Source organism: Harpia harpyja, chromosome 9 (assembly GCF_026419915.1).
Source record: "Harpia harpyja isolate bHarHar1 chromosome 9, bHarHar1 primary haplotype, whole genome shotgun sequence".
Taxonomy (NCBI): Eukaryota; Metazoa; Chordata; class Aves; order Accipitriformes; family Accipitridae; genus Harpia; species Harpia harpyja.
In genome coordinates, this window is record NC_068948.1 from 41,480,596 (window position 1) to 41,498,441 (window position 17,846).

General features: G+C 40.5%; 2 protein-coding genes across 2 annotated transcripts; both read left to right on the top strand.

Moving 5' to 3' along the window:
* The first annotated feature begins 4,571 nt into the window (after nucleotides 1-4,571).
* On the top strand, nucleotides 4,572-10,921 carry LOC128146548 (solute carrier family 2, facilitated glucose transporter member 11-like). Its single transcript, XM_052797979.1, is given in 10 exon segments — nucleotides 4,572-4,595; nucleotides 5,541-5,648; nucleotides 6,255-6,315; nucleotides 6,318-6,414; nucleotides 7,313-7,437; nucleotides 7,795-7,985; nucleotides 9,059-9,134; nucleotides 10,158-10,285; nucleotides 10,613-10,647; nucleotides 10,649-10,921. Coding segments are annotated over 10 exon segments (1,011 nt in total). The 3' UTR covers nucleotides 10,815-10,921.
* Nucleotides 10,922-13,990: 3,069 nt separating this feature from the next.
* Nucleotides 13,991-17,540, top strand: LOC128146099 (solute carrier family 2, facilitated glucose transporter member 9-like). The gene is made up of 3 exons (XM_052797202.1): nucleotides 13,991-14,176; nucleotides 16,478-16,588; nucleotides 16,668-17,540. The coding sequence occupies exons 1-3, from the start codon at nucleotides 13,991-13,993 to the stop codon at nucleotides 16,785-16,787; spliced, it is 417 nt and encodes a 138-aa protein (XP_052653162.1). The 3' UTR covers nucleotides 16,788-17,540.
* Nucleotides 17,541-17,846: the final 306 nt, after the last annotated feature.

Sequence of the window (17,846 nt, forward strand, 5' to 3'; positions counted from 1 at the left end):
CAGAAGCTTCAATAAGCAAGAGAATCCATTGCTCCACAAACAGCACAAATGTGTATTTTAAAAATAATCACCTGCAGTGCAGGATGCAGGATGAACTTGGTCATTCTCTCCAACTGCTGAAATATGAGCTGAATTAAATCGTCTGCGGGAAAAAATTAAACACAGTGTATAAAGAAATAAGATCTTTGTCAGTCCCTGCAAGTTAGCAGCTGTGTAAACTGAAAACACAGGATCTGCTAATTTTATTACCAAAACCAGGACTCCACAGTTACTGGAGGAAGTGAATGTGGAAGTTTCGAATGTACAGCATACTTGTGAAACTGAGAGAAGGCAGCAGAGTTTTCACGTTGAAATTATCTGCTCCTTTTAACAAGTCAGTGCTGCTGAGCTTTCCCAGAGAAGGAGCTTCAGTCCAGGTGAAAAGAAGTGTTTAGCTCTTTAATCCAATGGAAGAAGAGTATCTTGCCTATCAGTAGGCAGAATCAGTATGCAATGTTCCTCCCTCTTACAATTAGACTTGAGACCAAGTACATGGTATAGGGGCAACTAGGACATTCTTGAAGAGCTTATGACCATAATTCTGTGACCTGGAGCAAGGTCTTCACCCTTTGTTTTTGGAGAGGGGGCAGGGGGAACTCACTGCTACGTCTGAAGAAAAAAGGTGTAAAGGAGGTATAAAGTCCTGGTGTAAAGGAGACACTATGCTAGAGAAGCATCCCAGCATAACCTGTCACCTCAAGCCAAACGTCTTGCTTGGTAATTGCCTAGATTTTGGAGATTATTCTATTGGGACAAACGTGGATATGTCAGCACTGAAAGAAAGCATGAGCAAAGAAAGCAGAGCTGCAGGAAATCATGAGTGGGCTAATCCACAGTGGGCAGGTTCTCCTTCTCCATTAGAAATGACTATGTACCATGTCTTCAGCCTGGAGTTATTTCATGTCAGAGAGAAGGAACACTGGGTTTCAATGGAACTGAGTTCCCATGAGTTAACTGGTACTGATGAGACAAAAAAGAGTGGTGCCTTTCCCAGAGAACCCAGTCTGTAAGTCTGAGGGTTTGCTTTTCTTTCCAGGTCTCTGAATAGTCCATGTTTTCATTACAAAACATGGTGAAAAGGGCTTCATTTTTTGTGTTCATTGCTATATGACGTGACACACTCTTGCTCTTCTTCATGCTTTGCAGTTTACTGATAAGGAAATAAAAAAGCAGTGACTAGGAAAACACATCCTACTGATCATGCCTGCATCTGGTTTTCATTGATTGAAGAGTCAGGGACACAGGAGGGCCCATCTTCTGGGAGTGTGTTGTTGGGGTCAGGGAATATTGTGTCTGTCTTGTTCTGGAAATGAGATCTTCACTATTGACTGTTGCAGATGCTGCACAATAAAATTTGCAAAAGGACCTGAATATTGAGAGGCAGTTTCTTTCACAGCCCTAAGGCTCCTGCTATTTTATCTTCACACCGTCCTCTAACAATATTTGTAGCAGTGCCAAGAGCTAATACTAAGAGCGGTGGACTTCCCCAACACAGCCATCCTTCCTATGACAATCATCATATTACAAGAAAAGCTAGACAAAGTTTATAGTTTCAAGGCTGGAGGTCACGGATTGCACAATACCACAGTAAAAACCAACATAAATTCCTTCTTCTGGTCAAAAATGCAGGAAAAAAAAAAAAAGAAACATTTAAAGTATTGTGAAAAGAAAGGATTAGGTAAGACCTTGATTATTTTAAAAGTCTTTATTTGGCCTGGTCTTTCTCAACTTTACTACTTCCCAGTGAGGAATTTTTTAGTGTCTTACAAGACACTAAAAACTCATTTGTTTATACATGTCTTTCTACAGCATGATCTTGTCCAGCATGCCTGACTTCTTCCCTTCTTCCCTCCTACTAGTAAATACCATCTGCAAGAGGGAAAGCGTGGTAAATCATTAACACTGCCATAAACTAGCATGGATTGGGAATAAAAGTTAAAGAGGTACTTGTGAATCTGCAGTGTATCTATCTGATTTCCAGGATCACACAAGTTCAACATGTGGCATCTTTGAAAACAAAATCCCTCCAAGCCAAAGGTATTGGGTGAGCTAAGTACTGGATCTGGAATAAGCACATTTCTGGTAGTGTTCAAATCCTAGGTGGAAAGACTCGTCCTGTCCTCTTCTTTAGGAAAATAAGTAAAAGAACTATACTAGGCATTTAAGTCTTGCTTTTTCCATATTACAGCACTGAACAAAAGTGTGAGGCCAGATAGAAATGAGACGGCAGTATGAGTATTCTGGGAGAAACACGAACAGGAGGAAGAGGAACAGGGACTGTTTGATCAACTGGATGTTAAAATCCTGCCACAGACAGACAAAGTGTTTAAAAACTGCTCCAGAAAGTCCCAGAGCTGCCATGTGTGTCCATCCTTCCAGAAGCCAAGCTACCCATCCTCAGCTCAAAGAGCAAATCGTCCTTTCCCCTCCAGTTCATTCAGGCTTATCTGCTCCCTGCCCGTGGCCCCACTCTAAGGTGCCTGAAGACTGCTGTCTGAGTCTAGCAAAATGGTTTGCTGTTAATCTGACAGAACTCCTTTGAGAGGGAAAAGAAAAATAAAAACAGACTTACAAGGGACAGAACAGCACGAAAAGGTCTGGAAACAGAGATATGACATTCAAATTTGATACAGGAAACAGAAGATGTTAAAAGGAAGGATAAAATGACAGAAACAGCAAAAGAGAAGGTCAGTTGTTTCAAAAGTAGCTTTTAGTGTGTCCTGACAGAAAGTAAGAAGTAACACTGAATTGTTCAAGTATCTCATTAGACCTTTCTGCCACAGAAGTTGGGAACAACAAAAGTTTACAAGAGTTCAAAGAGGATCTTGGCAAATGTGTGGAAGGAGCAAATCTAAAGACATCATCCTGACAGACAAAGTCTCAGGGCTGCACATCACTGGGGCCTGGAAGACGCACAGGGAAAGCATCACTGCACACTTGCTCAGTTCTTATGCTTTTGCCTACAACTGCTATTTGCAACTGACAGCTCTGACATATTCTGCTGGACACAGTTCTGGTCTGATCCTAAAAGATAAAGTGGCTGGTGGTGGTGGTAAGAGAGGACAGGGGACAGCTGTACAATCTGGCTGCAGTCTTCTCTGTGACAGCAAAATCTTTGGCTGAGGGGAGGGCACTGGCCAGCGTTGAAGTGACTGGAGATTGAGAGGAGGGATTTGTAAGAAGCAAGAGAAAACCTAAATAAAGACAGGGATTTTTGCAGTAGTAATTGAAGAGAAAGGTAGATTCTGGGGTGGTTTAGAAGAGAAAGTGATAACATTTGAGAAGTCTGTGCTAAGAGGGGAAGGAATAAATTACAAAACCACAGCTGATGTGGAGGTGATGAAGATTTCAGGAATGATGAAAATGGAATGGGTGGAAAGAAGAATTCAGCTTGAATTATTTCACTGTACTGATGTGCAACAAGACACCCAGGTAGAGGGTTTGGAGACCGTTACTGGGACATCCAGCAGGAGAAAGGTCGAGGTGTGAGTCAGCAAGCTTGCCGTGTGCTGCAGGGCACACAGCCCGGGGACAGCGTGGAGCTGTTGTCAGTTGCTGTAATGTGAAAAGCAGACTGTAGGAGGAATGTCCGTGCTTCCACCGTGTTGCCTTCAGAACTGTAACCCCACCTTCCCATCTCCCCTTTCGGCACTAACCATAGACAGTCAAATCTTTGTAGTATGGGGTGAACTGCGATGTATTCAGTGTCATACAAAATGTTACACGTAATACATAGAAGCCTGAAGGAAGCAAGAATTAACTTACACTCTTTTTAAATAGTCAAGTCTTTAGCTGATTCAAACTCATTTTTTTTAAGGTGAAAAGTACTTCTTAAAATCAATTCTCAAGCCAGAACAGAATGAGCATCCTGCTCCGGCACACTGTAGGCCATCTCCGTTGTTACAGAGAGGTAAGAGGGAGGCTTCTGAGCGGTTCTGGAAACAGTGTGACCCTCTCTAAAGAACTGGGTGTTAGCAAGGACCCAATATGCCAATATTCAGATACTTCATGTCCTGCAACCGCGAAATTGTTCAAATCACTTCAAGCAATTGAAAATCTTATAGCATGCAAGAAGAGGTGTTACAGCTCAGCTACAATACGAAGTGGCTTATCTCTGTAGGAGACTGGAGAGGAGGAAAACACACTCTGCCTAAGCTGCTTGTCAGACAGGTGAAGAGGGACTCAGCTCCCCTGAAGGAAAGATGGTAGCACTGTCTGACTCCTCACACAACAGGAACATGCAGTTATTTTAGCAGTGCGAGTAAGGAGGAGAGCTCCCAATACAAGAAGGATATACATTTACCAATGTTGTAATCAGCTTGGCATATCTGGGCATTATCTTAGAATAATTAAACCAGCAAGAAGAGGCCCTGGCCAGTGTTGGAGGAGCACACAATTCACTAAAAGCCACAGGGTTAGAATTTAACTTCTGTGCTATGATCCCAACTTCTTATAATCTAAGCACAGAAAACGTATCTCTCATCCGACAGACTTGACAAGGGCTGTCAGAACAGGCAGGTTTTCAAGGGGAAATGGCTGTTTTCCTCTCAGACCTGGTGAGTATCCAACTTCTTGTCTTCTAGCCCTAGTCACTAACAGCAGCATGATCTTTGAAGATTACAGCAAAGGGAATCAAACAGTCCTTCTTGTAACAAAAATGAGCAACAGAGCACATGCTTGGGACAACACTGATTCAGCAATAAGACTGACTACACGGCATCTCCAGAAAATATATTAGAAATACAAAAGAGTGAGAGGTTTAAAAGAGGACCTGGGAAACCAGGAAAGAATGAGCATTTTGAGGAAGATAGAGAAAATAGTAGCAAGGAAAAAGACAAAACAGAACCTTCCTCCCCCACTCTACCGCCCTGCAATCTCAAGGATACTTGAGGATACTCATCTGTTTAGGGTGTGACCTGACTAAATGCCTGAAAACACGTGCTTTTGAAGAGTGCTCTAAAATGCAGTGTACATCATGGAAACACAGCATTTCAAATAGGAGTCATTCAAGTAGGGACTCTAAAAATGCAGTTTCCTATGGGGATAATAAAAGTGAAATGTAAAAAAAAGTAAGTTTTAAGAGGACAGACTTGATTAAACTCTGGAAACTGGTGAATGATGTCTCTGAGGAGACAAAGTTGAAGGAAAAAAGGGATTCAAGAAAGCTGTAGGTTCTTACTAGTACAAAAGCAAACACAAACTATCTGAACAAGATATGATTTTTTTATTATTATTTCTGCGGCTAGCAGAACTAACAGAATTAGAGACTGCATCTTTTCAAGCTGCTAATAACCAGGAGAAGATAAAGGAATGTGCAGATTTGCATCTTAACAATTTCCCAGCAATTTTGCTTGATTATTGAAAAATTCAAAATGGGTTTTTGCATTTTAAACCCTTCTTAATCATTGAAATGTGACGATATAAGATCTCATAAATTATCTCATGGTCTGAAAGCCATGCTGGTATCAGGAATTTAGGATGTGTTTCATCATCTTTTTCAGGTTCAATACCAGAAGCTATTGCTAATGATTATGGTGCTAGGAATTGGTGGAACCCACCTACCTGGTTTTCAAATGTCTGTGATCAATTATACTTCTCCGATAAGCAAAGCCTTCATAAAATCACATCTGTAACTGCTCCTCATGGGACTAGGCCTTACACTTTGAAGATGCTCTAAAAAATCTGTTAGGTGTTGCTATGTGAGTTTATTCCCAGCTCTTTCCAATGCCATACTGTCCACTGTCAAAGGACAAAATGAGTTTGCATGATTGTTCGGAGCTCTGCTCCAAAGACAACTTCCCACAGAACTGTGTGGAGACAACATATTGAAACACCCTCCTTAAAGATTATGCCATGGAGAAAAAAGATTAAAAACTAGCTGATTGAGTCTCAACCTTCAGTTCAGCCCTTTTCTCTTTGTATCCACTACCTGCAACAAGAACACTTGCACTTCACTAGAATCAATAAAAGGTCCCAATATTTTGGTGTAGGAGAGCCAGGATTCAACAGATTAAAGAGTAAAATTCGTTTTTGAAAGATTCTGTTACACTATTAGGCTGTATGAGAGGAAATATCAACCCTAATTTGCAAATAAGTGTTCCATAGTCATGCTTTTAGTAATGACTATTGATCTTTTTTTTTTTAAGTTGTAAACATTATGAAGAACTATTGTCATTAGTGCCTCAGTGAAATGAAAATCTCTTTTTCTGTCCCAGTACATTCAGAAGTTTATCAACAAAAGTTGGTTGGAGCAATACAGTTCTGCGCTGCATCAGGAGACACATTATTGTGGTCCTTCATCGTGTCTATGATGTACTGTGTAGGTGGAATGATAGGGTGTCTGTGTAGTGGGTATCTGACTGCAAAATACGGAAAGTAGGCATATTTGCCAACAGTTTGCTGATCAGGACTGCAACAAGGGAAGAAATTAAATATTACTCACCTAATATAATGGATTTCAGAATTCTCACTGCCCCCTTCTGGTGCAGACTTTACTCAGCATGTATAACTACACCTAGGTACATTAGAGAGACAAGAATATGCAACTATTTATGATTCCCTTGTCACAGTTTTTGGTGCCATACAATTACTGTATTTTTGCTGAAATTTCAGTTAAAAAAAACCCTCTGAAATTTTTTTATTGGGCAATAATATCCTAGGGAGCCGAACAACACTGCAGTAGTGCAGAAGGGGATAGATATTCTGTAGGCAAAAGCTTTTTTTTTTTTAATTGATTGCAGCCTTTAAAAAAATTGTGCAGGTTCATTCCTCTGTAAGAATAATCAGAGTTTCAGCAAAGATAAGCAGAAGTCCCTCCAGCCACATTCAGAACCCTCTTTTTGAGGGTGGCCATAAAGGACAAAGCCAGAACTCCTTAGCTTGAGGTGGGCAGTGAAGCAAGTTCTCAGTGAAGCTGGATTTGCCTTGTTCTGGGGACATGTGCAGTGTTTGAGATGGGAGCCTCGCCCACAGGAAAGAAGTGAAAAAGACCAAAAAAGGCCATTCTTTATCAGTATTTATCCTGCAGGAATTTCCGTCAGCCTCGTGGTGTGCTCACATAGTATTAGCATGGAAAGGAGGAATCTAGCTTCTCCCTTTCCACTCCCCTGCAAAGACATCATGCCTTTTCATAATCAGATATGGTAGTCCTATAAGCAATGGATTTAAACATGGCCATGGCTTGATCTGTAAATTCAGAGGAGAACAGGCAGACATTAGTCAAAGATGAAAAAGTAAAATGTGGATCATACCCACATGTTGTTTGCTGTTACAGGAAGACATGTCTGCTGTTCAACGATGTGGTCCTAATAATAGCCACGCTGCATACTGGCTTCAATAGGAGAGCCAAGTCTTTTGAGATGATCCTGATTGGGCGCTTCCTCAAGGGCATTGGTGCCGGTAGGACTCCCCACTACTCCATGTTAATGTGACTTCTTTGGGGTGGATATAGAAATCTTCCTGCTGGGAGTACCTGGGCATGCACAGTAACCCCAGTGGAACAAGGAACAGATTGGGGAAAGGTAAGATGAGCTGTCCTTTGCCTTCAAGAGGTCTTGTTGAGAGAGAAATCTGATGGGTTACCTAAACATCTTGCTTAAAGTAAAAGGTACATTTTCAGCCTATTGTTGTGGAGGATATATAGCAAACAGTTCAGAAGAGAGAGGAGAGAGCTACCTTTAGTTGAAAGTGAAATGAAAAGGGATCCTCTCTCTTGCTTTCTGAAGCTTTAGCTCTCTCGTGTCTTCTTCACTTTAGGAATAAATATGAATGCCCACGTTCAGTATGCTGGAGAGATCTCACCTAAGAAGTTGCATGGATTTGTAAATGTGACCTCCTCTGTGTTTCTTGCACTAGGAGAAGCTGTAGCAAGAATTCTTGGATTATGGTTCTTGTGCTACTCCTTCTCATCCTATTTTCTATATTTTTTTCTTCTGTATGGCAGGAAAGTGTTGTTCTCCCAGTCCTAGAAACGGACATACACTAAGGGTGGGGTTTTACTTTGCTTAACTACAGCTGTCAAAAAGGATGCATCTACCCCATACCAGTCACCGAGGTCTCCATGTCATTCACTGGGGAGAGAAAGGCCCTTCTCTTGAGAAAGGATGAATCCATCTCTGGGAGTGGACCTGCATCAGAATTCTTTGTGCAGGATGGCAGATAGTCAGCCTTAGCTTTCATGTCCAAAATAGCAGATAAGAATATCTTCTGAATACAAACTCAGAGCTCCTCTGCAAGGCTTTTTTTTGTCCTGCCTTGTAGTTAATCTTTTTTAATCAGGCTTTCAGTCAGTGAAAAACATTTTGTAATACCATTGGTCTGGCATAGCTTTCCTCCAGCTCTCTGCCTGCCTGACCTCTTCAAACCTCACCTGTGTCTTGTTCTGCTGTCCTTTAAATCCCTGGATGGCATCCTTGCTGTCACCTTTCCCATTTGCTATCCCATGCCTCCTGCTGCAGCAGCAGTGTGTACTGACCCTTCCAACAGCCACCAATTTCCACCCTTGATACAAGTGATCCAGCTAAATAGTGCAGATCTCTAGCTACTTCCAGTCTGGATGGTGGAAAGCAGTGAGGAACCCAGCATCATGGCTTCAGCAGTGCCAGTGTTTTGCACTGCATTGCAATCTTGGTCTCAGCCCATAAACTTTCAGTTTCTTTCTGTTTCACAGATATCTTCTGGTTCACAAGAGATTTAAACGTTTCTCTGAAGTTGTCTAATTCAATAAGACAATTAGGTTAAATCAGTAACAATTTTCCCCATGCTATAATTTGCTTGGAATTTGTTACTTGTTTTTCAGAGCAGGGTGCAGTTCAGCTCACCTCTGTAGATACAACACTGCAGGCTACTTTTGGCCTTCTGTTTTCAGTAGAGAAAGGTAAGTAGTTCTAGTGAGCATCTACCACAGAGCTCAGTGTCATGGGCTTTTTCACAAATATTGCTTCTCCTGTATGTTTGGATCAGCTGTGCTACAGCTATAAAATTAATTTTCATTCTTTTCCTTCCTTTCACCTTTGTCTAGGATCAGTTCCTCTGGATGCGTTACTGCAGTGTTATTCTCATCTTTTTATTCATCATTGCCCATGGAATAGGACAAGGTGAGTACAACAATAAAAGCAACAACAGGAAACCTTGGACCACATGGATAAGCACAGGCCATGAATGTATGGAAGTAGAACTAGACTGTGTGGATATTATCTTTGAAAATCAGCAGCTTAGTTTGGACTGAAATTGGGGGAGTCCCAATTTTTGATGAACTAATGACCCAAGAAACAATTTCTTTAACAAATTATTTGAAATTATTCAGACCCTGATGAATCAGGACCCTGTTTCCTCTCACTGGATTACAGCTTCAAGCCAAAAATTACCTGTTAATCAACTCACTAACACTTGTTTTGGAGGGTGTTAATGCTGTTCAGTGCACACAGGCTCAGCTGGTCCATCTCTGTCTTTGCCTAAGGTCAGAGGTAGCCTCTTCTAAAATATTACAGTTTTCTCAACTCACCTGTAAAATCCTGCTCTATTAAAGAATGATACCTGATAGCACACATAGTCTGTCTCTTAGCATTGCTCTGTCCTTTCTCATCCTCTCTTAATGTCACTCTGAATCACCTACGTCTGTAACGCCAGAACCAAACTTACAGCTCTCTATTAGGACCTCACTCTCCTAAGACCAATATTTACTCTGAAAGTTCCCTGACAACACTACTTTTAGTTATTACAGTCTCCAGATTCAAATGGCAGCCTTTATTATTGTAAAAGCTGTACATGAGGACCATGAATATCTTGAAAACCTAACAGAATTCCCACGGTAGCAGAACCCAGGTGTCTCCTATGGGCAATGGAGAGAAATAGGCCATTAGGACCATTCGTCTGCATATTTCATACATCTTAGGTGGATAGAAACTGCACTTCAGGGGTGTCCATCTCTCTCCATGGACCATAAGAGAAGTCTGTAGGGGAATTCAGATAGATATGGCTGTGCCGATGAAATTTAAATGATCTCATGGTAGCCTGACTTACTGGGGCTGTGTTTGACCAGTGACATCAGTTCACTCACTTTGGGGAAAATGGTTAACTAGAACAATGTTTCTATTGCTTTTTTAACGGTTTTTCCTCAGCTGGAGCCGTCACATCTGTCATGAATGAAATCTTCATCCTCTCAACAAGGTCCTCTGCTTTTGTAATTGGTGGAATTGTCATTTGGCTAGGCCCCACTTCCACTAGAATGATCTTCCCCTTTGCTGTCGTATGTAATTTGATTCAAATCTTCTCTTTGACTCTATCAATTTAAACTGGTTTTCTAGGTTGGTCTGGACAGGGAGTAGGATGAAATGCCTTGTAGATGATCAAAGCTGTGAATCCCTTACTACTACTGGCATATGGAGGCCATTTATGTAAAACACTTCCCTAGACTTCAGACATCATCTGCTGCCTCAAGAATAGATTGAAAACATTAATAAATATTCCTTCTGTAAAATCAACTTATTACTCATTTCACAGGGACAAATCAACAATTTTCAAGAATCTGTTTGGGCAAGGGAAATCACTCATCTTACTCTATTTTTAACTCCAGGTGCTTCTTGGTCCTTTTTGCTTCCTCATCTTTATTGCTGGTCATTTCAGTGGTTCTCATCTACCAGTTCCTCCCAGAAACAAAAGGGAAGTCAAACTCTGAAATCACAGAAGAATTCAAAATGTGCCAATTTAAGAAGAAATGTCATCAGAGTGTGGAGAACAATGCTACCAAAGAAAAGACATTCTGCACCAAGCTCTGATAGGCCACCATAAGCAACTTCCACTGACAAAAACCCTGTCTCAAAATCAAACTGAAAGCTAAACCTTAACATGGACTTTTCTCAATAAAATGTAATCCAAAAAGTAATCCACAGATAGCTTGTCATTAATCCAAGTAGTCCTATTTTATATTCATCTTTGCTTTTCATGGTGAGAGACAATGGCTCCTTCCTAGAAGAGCTCTGTAGCAGGAAGACGTTAGTAACTACACACAATTCTCAGAACTGGCACATGGAAAACATTTTCAAGCATAACACATAAATTTTATTTTAAGTCTTTCTCCTTTGCTATCATTTTAAAGAAGCAAGATTTGTCTCTATGTTTGTTACTTTGTAAGAAAGCTCTGCTCAGGATTAAGTGCAGGATGAAGAGAGGATGAAACATAAACATAGTTCTTGCAAACAATTTTCATGTCATGTCTTTATGGTATCGTACTGTACAGGACCTAATATTGATCATAAACACTGCACATGAACAAATGCCGGGTGGAATAACAAAGAGAACTCAATATTGTTCTATTTTCTTGAGCTGACATCAAGTAACTATGTCCTGATTGTCTCTATAATGACTGTCAGGGATCAGCCCCAGTCCCTGGGCATTTGGTACAGAAGAACTCTCACCTGCATCCTCCGGAGCAAACTGACTGCACCTTCCATGCATACCAGTTGTAGCACAATCTGGAGCAAGTTTTTGTAGTGTAAGCAGTGCTCTCAGCCTTATTCTGGGTACCTCATGGATGGCACAAGGGTTAACAAACACACATCAGTGCTGAGAGGTAGAGGACCAGAGCCCTGGAGTGAGACAGGGAGTAAGACACTTTGAGAGAGTACTGAGAGAGTAGACACTTTGAAAGTTCAGCCCATTTTATAAATAATTAACTGCTCAAAAAAAAAAAAAAAGCAGAAGCTGTGATAACCAGTGTCTGCTAGCTGTATATTGGCCTAGGACACATTGCACTCTGCTAGTGCACATCAGCATACAATAATACACTTTACCACTGCTACGCTCCACAGCACCCATGTACTGCTGCTATTCAAGAGCTGTTAATCCTGCTGACCACTGCAGCATTTAATCACTCCCCTCCCCAAAGTCTTCTACCTTTGTATAGGGCGATCAATTATTTTTTCCATTTTCTGTCACAGTTACAAGAGGTATACCCTGCCTCCTGTTTACTAAGACCTATCTTTCTGCAGTTTAACCATTCATATTGATTATCATTATGCTGGACCACTGAATCAAATTTGAGGTTTAGGGAGTTTTCTATTTAAAAATTTCAAATAATGTGCTTGCTACTTCTAAAGGAATAGCCACAAAAGAAGCTCTGATAGTAAAGCACCAGTGTGTCTTCCAGCAACTGAAACCTGGGTTAGATTTTATATTTGACCTGTATCAAAACAGGGATCACTCATGCTACAAAATGTTCTCATTCAGAGGAACCCCTCCTGTTGAGTCATTGAAACATTTAATCCATCTGTTCTAAGCACTGTCCAATTGCTGCAAAAAACATCAGTCAACAGAAGTCATATGAAGTAAACATTAACCTCAGTCTCAGAGTCAGATGATTACTTAAGCAGAAGATGCAGAAAAGGCATGACAGAAAACACTGCCTCAGTCTAAGAGAGTTCTGTCTGTCTGGGATCAAGCCACCCTTTCGATATAAGATGGAAAAGCTCCTTTCAGAAGTGGTGAGTGCTACAGCTGGCGGTATCGGCTGTTAATATTAAGCTTTCAGAAGAATTGAGAGGTTGCTGTTGCAATTACCATTCCTGAAGAAAATACAATACATATGTACCAAACTGTTTTCAAAATAATAGGGTGGACAGTGGATAATCATTCTAATTTTGTTACTGTGAAAATTAGAGCTAACATTTAAAATAAAAAATCAAAAGACACAGAATTAACTTTCTGGACTAAGTCATCATGAAAACTTTGAAGGAAGTTCCAGCTGGGCAGAGAAACTGATTTTTTTAAAAAATTGTAAAAGTCCTCTAGTACTTAAATAGTGAAGCATTTCCATACTGTTTTCACCTGCTCCCACACCTTCCCATGTACAACTGATACTATTAAGCTTTCCTAGCTAGTAGCCTGATAGTGATATGAAATTGTGCATTTGAAAAGAAAGTTTTTGTGGATTGGCTAATTAATTAATGTGAAAAAGAGCTTGTACTATTCCTTGCAGGTTCAGTACCAGTGGTTGTTTGTAATTCTGTGTTGTGAGTTGGTGGATCCCTCACAATTGGCTTTCAAATCTCTATGAACAACTACTTGGCCATGGTAAGAAAAGTTTAAGCAGATACAGCATCTTCAGGAGTCATTGGTAGTGGGGTCAAAATGTAGAGGATGCTTCCCAAAACAAGTTGCAAATTGTTTCTATTGACTTTCCGTTCCCAGCTCTTTCCATCCCCCTTCTCTGCAGAAGAAAAGAGTAAGAGCTACACTATAGCTGCCTTTCAGTGGGCATACCCGGGTAACAAACACATCAGTCTCGCCACTTAACAGCCATTAACATGGGCAGTCAAAATTTTCAAAAGATATCATGTAAGGTAATTTTAAATGAGGTAATTTGGGTACCACAACCACCTAACTGAAATAGCAGATAGCCTGCTGGGAGCTATCTTATCTTGTCAGCAAACTGCATAAATTACTTCATCAATTTACTACAAATTTTTTCCAACAAATCTGTCCAGATACAGCATGTCTTTGTAATTCTACATGAAAACACATATGCATACAAACACAAAGCCCTTTAATGAATCAATACGCTACGTTATCAGTGCAAAGAGCTGCCAGTTTATTGTGACCATAGTTTCTCTGTTCAGGTTCAAGGAAAGCACTTCCAAGGTGCTGTAGCAAGAGCCATGTGATCAGACAGGGAAAGAGAGAGATCAGAGACTATATGGATGTTCTGAGAACTGTATAGTGTTAATTAAGGTTTATATACTAACAACTGTGAGATAGGATCTTATTTTCTGTAAGATTGTGAACACAGGATACAACCATATGTCACTAGTGTTCTCATAGCTTGCTTGTTAATATTATGATGTCTGAAACCTTAGGGGAATAACTAATTAATAATTTGAATAAATCTGCTTGTACAAATATTATCATGCATGAATAGCACAGTTGTATCAAGCTTTCCTCTTTGTTCTGCACAGCTATGAAGAAACTGTGGGGTGAGGGAGAGCACCAGGCAGAAGTGGATGATCTGCAAAAACAAAAGGCAGCAATGGAAAACATCAAAATCCTGAGTGTGCTGGAAGTGATGGAAGACCAAAATCTGCACTGGCAGCTGTGCATTTTGATTATTGTGATCATAACTCTGCAATTCTCTGGCACTAATGCAGTTGGGTATCTTCCCCTCTCCACACACTAAAACAACTCTTAGGTGTCCATAAGAAAATTCTGCAGTTTAAGCTTGCAGACACTATAAAAGAAGTTGTATCTGGGTGGGAGTCAAGCAGTCACGAGATTTACTCCTGGCCATTGACTGGCTGCTGATTTGGCTTTGGATGTTTTGCCCATCCATCTACCACTCTTTATTTGGAAAACTGGCATTCACTATCTATCTACCTGACAGAAACAGAGATCTTCACTGAGCTGGCAAAGTGCTATATAAATGCATCATGTTATTTAAGAAAAGTTTTGAATTATGGACATTTATTCTGCGATAACTCTGGGTGCAGACTGGCTTGTATATGTTAACCTGCCCACAACAGCTCCTGTGCCTGCACACCTCATTGATTCCAAAAACACTAACAAGGTGCTGCCTGTATCCAGGATGAAATCTTATGCTTCTTTTTGCCACCATGCTCTCTTCCCCCATTCCTTCTGTGGTAGTGCTTCTACACAGCTTGCAGCTTCCCTAACAATGTTGTAAAGGGGAATTTCTAATGCCTGAGTCGCCTGTTTGTTTGAAAATAAGAACAGCATGAGACCAAACAGAACACAAATATAACATTTATCTTCTTCCATGCTGTTCTTTTCCCAGTTTGCACAGATTTCACAATGTGGTGCAATGGCAAGTGGTAGTACTTCTGAACTGTGCTGAAGAGACATTAAAGCCATGGAGTAGCTAACTAGATATATGGAAAAATACATGTTAGGATCGGTGTACCAGATCAATAGTGTATTCTGCTGTGGCAACTTCCATTTGTCAGTTCCTTCTCTCTGATTTTACTCTCCTCTTTCTCTCTTTCATATCTTCTTTTCAGGAGTCCCAACCTTTCTGCATATATAGAAGACAGAATTTTCTGTTGTAATCTTGGTCAGCATCACTTTGTCTTTGCTGGTCCTTTTGCAGGAAGCAGTCTCAGCAGAAGCACAGCTGGAACATTGCAGAGAGACTGTTCACCCATGTCACACAGCACCATGTCAGGTTTAAAAGCATGAGCTTTGGATCCCTCTGTTGCTCTCTTACAAAGCCCAGCTATGCTCACTGATAAAGCTCCAGTGTCTCCTGCAAGAAGTCAATCCTTCACAGGTAGTCTGGCTGGGCATCTTCACTACTTCATGGCTTAAGGAGCCTTTCCATCTCAAGCATTCATCCTCCCAGGCTGCAAAAATCCAATGTACCAAACCTCAAGAGGCCTTTTCTCCCAAATGCTTATGATTGCTGCATCTCTTGCAGTTACTGATAAACCAGGCAGTATATGATTAACCTGCCAATATCGATGTTTGTGTGTTGCTTTAACCCCATGCCAAGGCCTCTCTTACTCATACTTCTGCAAGCAACATCTCAAATTATTTTGACTACTGACCCTGCCTATCTTTTACTCAAAAGACATAAAACAAGTAAGCTAGGCTTTTTTCTTTTAGCTTTTTCATCTTTGTACTACTGCTTCAGTGTCATTGCTGTGACTGACAGCTTCAAGAACAAGTTGGAAATTTAGATGCCATCCAGCCTTACTTATTTCAGTACAGGCCCATGCATCAGGGCCAAAATAACTGTTATGAGGCTGCAGCTGGCATCCAACAGAACTGAATACAAGCAGTGACATCACCATTAGTGTGTCAGGGTTATGCTCGCATCTGTTCAAAGAAGTTTATGTTCTGTAAATATTATGGCTTTGGTAGCTGTTGCTGTGGTTGTCAGGAAAGCTAATAAAACTGTCTAGAAGCCAGAGCACAGCATCTTCAAGCTACTGCCTGCTAGAGCCTTCTCATCCCATATTTTTGTCTCTTTACTTCAGCCTGCCTGGAAATAGTGGGGCTAGAATAGCTGTAGCAATAGTGAAAAGAGAAAGGAAAAACCTACACGTGAATTCCCTCATCTTCTTCAGGAAATTCGTGTATCATTAACACCTCTATTTTCACTTCTGTAGGTCCAATGCTAAATGATGATGATAGGTGTATCTCTTTTTTTTCTGGACCACAACTGACTTGAATCAGATGATTAGCAGGACTGAAACGAAAATTATAGCAGTTTCTTTCTGTTAAAAGCATGTGAAAAGCTTTTAAAAAGACACTTTCTATTCCTAACCCATTCTTGAAAAGAAGTATTTTCTCAACAATCAGCAAAAAGGACAGGTCACTGGTGGAAATGTACCCTCTTTGCTTGCTTACCAGTCCTGACATCAGAGGTGATACCACACATGCAATCCACTGTTTCCAATGCAAGTTTTTTTTCTTCCATTGTGTTTTCTAGGTCTATTTCTGCACTTTTGAGGTGCTGCGCACAGCTGGGTTTGAAGAAGGCCTTATTCCGTATGTATCACTAGGGGTTGGTCTCTGTGTGTTCCTTCCCACTCTGCTGTGTGTAAGGCACACTGTATCAGTGTGTTACTCAGGCTTTAGCTGTGCTTACAGTGAAGTGAGTGCTTTTCCTGCCCTTCCAGACCTTTATCATTGAGCAGTTTGGCAGGAAGACACTTCTGTGCAAGGGCTATGCTTTCATGGCCTTGGCACTGTCTGTCCTCACTGTTACTCTCTCCCTTCAGGTAAGAAGAAATTTTTAACTATTTTATTCCCATTGCTGTTTCACACCTAGAGACCGGCGAGTTTCATGTCGCAGTGACAAGACAAAATGGATGTAGACAGCTACAAAGTGAAACTTTGTCATCATTGTCATCATTTCGTCATCATGTTCAAAGTGCTATAAAAGGACAAGCAAAAAAAAAAAAAAAATCTTCCTCTGGTTTATTTCCAGGAAAACCTCTCTTTGTGCTTCCTTATCTTTACTGGGATCCCCATCAGCTCAGGCATCTTCATCTACCTCTTCCTTCCAGAGACAAAGGGGAACTTGGTTATGGAAATAACTGAAGAATTTGGTGCTTTACTTTTTAGGAAGAGACCTCATTCCTTTACAGGAAATACTTTTCTTGAGGAACATATCACCTACACTATCTTCTAGCTGGTCAGCAGAAGGACCGTGTATTAAGTAAGGTCATAAAGGACCTTGATGCTTGCAGACTGCAAAACAAAACAGAGGTAAATTATTTGTTTTCCATTATTGGAAAATATATGAATATTCCTTCACAGGCCCAAGTGGAGTCTTCATGAATGAAAGTCACTCTTGTATCACCTTAAAAACCTGGGAGCAGTCAATAATCAATCAGTCATCATAACATAAAATATGTGCTATGCTACACTTATAGATTTCACTTAGGAAATGTTTTGTGTCTAAATGCTTTCTTTAGTTCCAGTCTCTGTGATTTTGTTATTCAGAATTTAATTTGGAGTTTTGGGTTATAACAAACTAAAGTCTCAAATCAAACCTAGAAGAAACTACTGAGTTCCTCTCAGCGTGAAATTAAACTGCAGATGGCTTCAGTCATCCACAATGTGCAATATAGTGTAGATCAAGCTGGCTTAGAACCAAGCCCAGCTTTGAGCTCTTTAGACAAATTTATGACACGCCTCATGAAAGTGAGTTTCATGTGTTTGTCCATTTCACAGCAAGCATTTCTTACACCTCTACATAGAACAAATTAAAATATCTCCTTAACTGCAATAATTCCTTAAACATGAAACCATGCACAACTTTCATAGTGTAACAGAGCTTTTTCTAGAATATA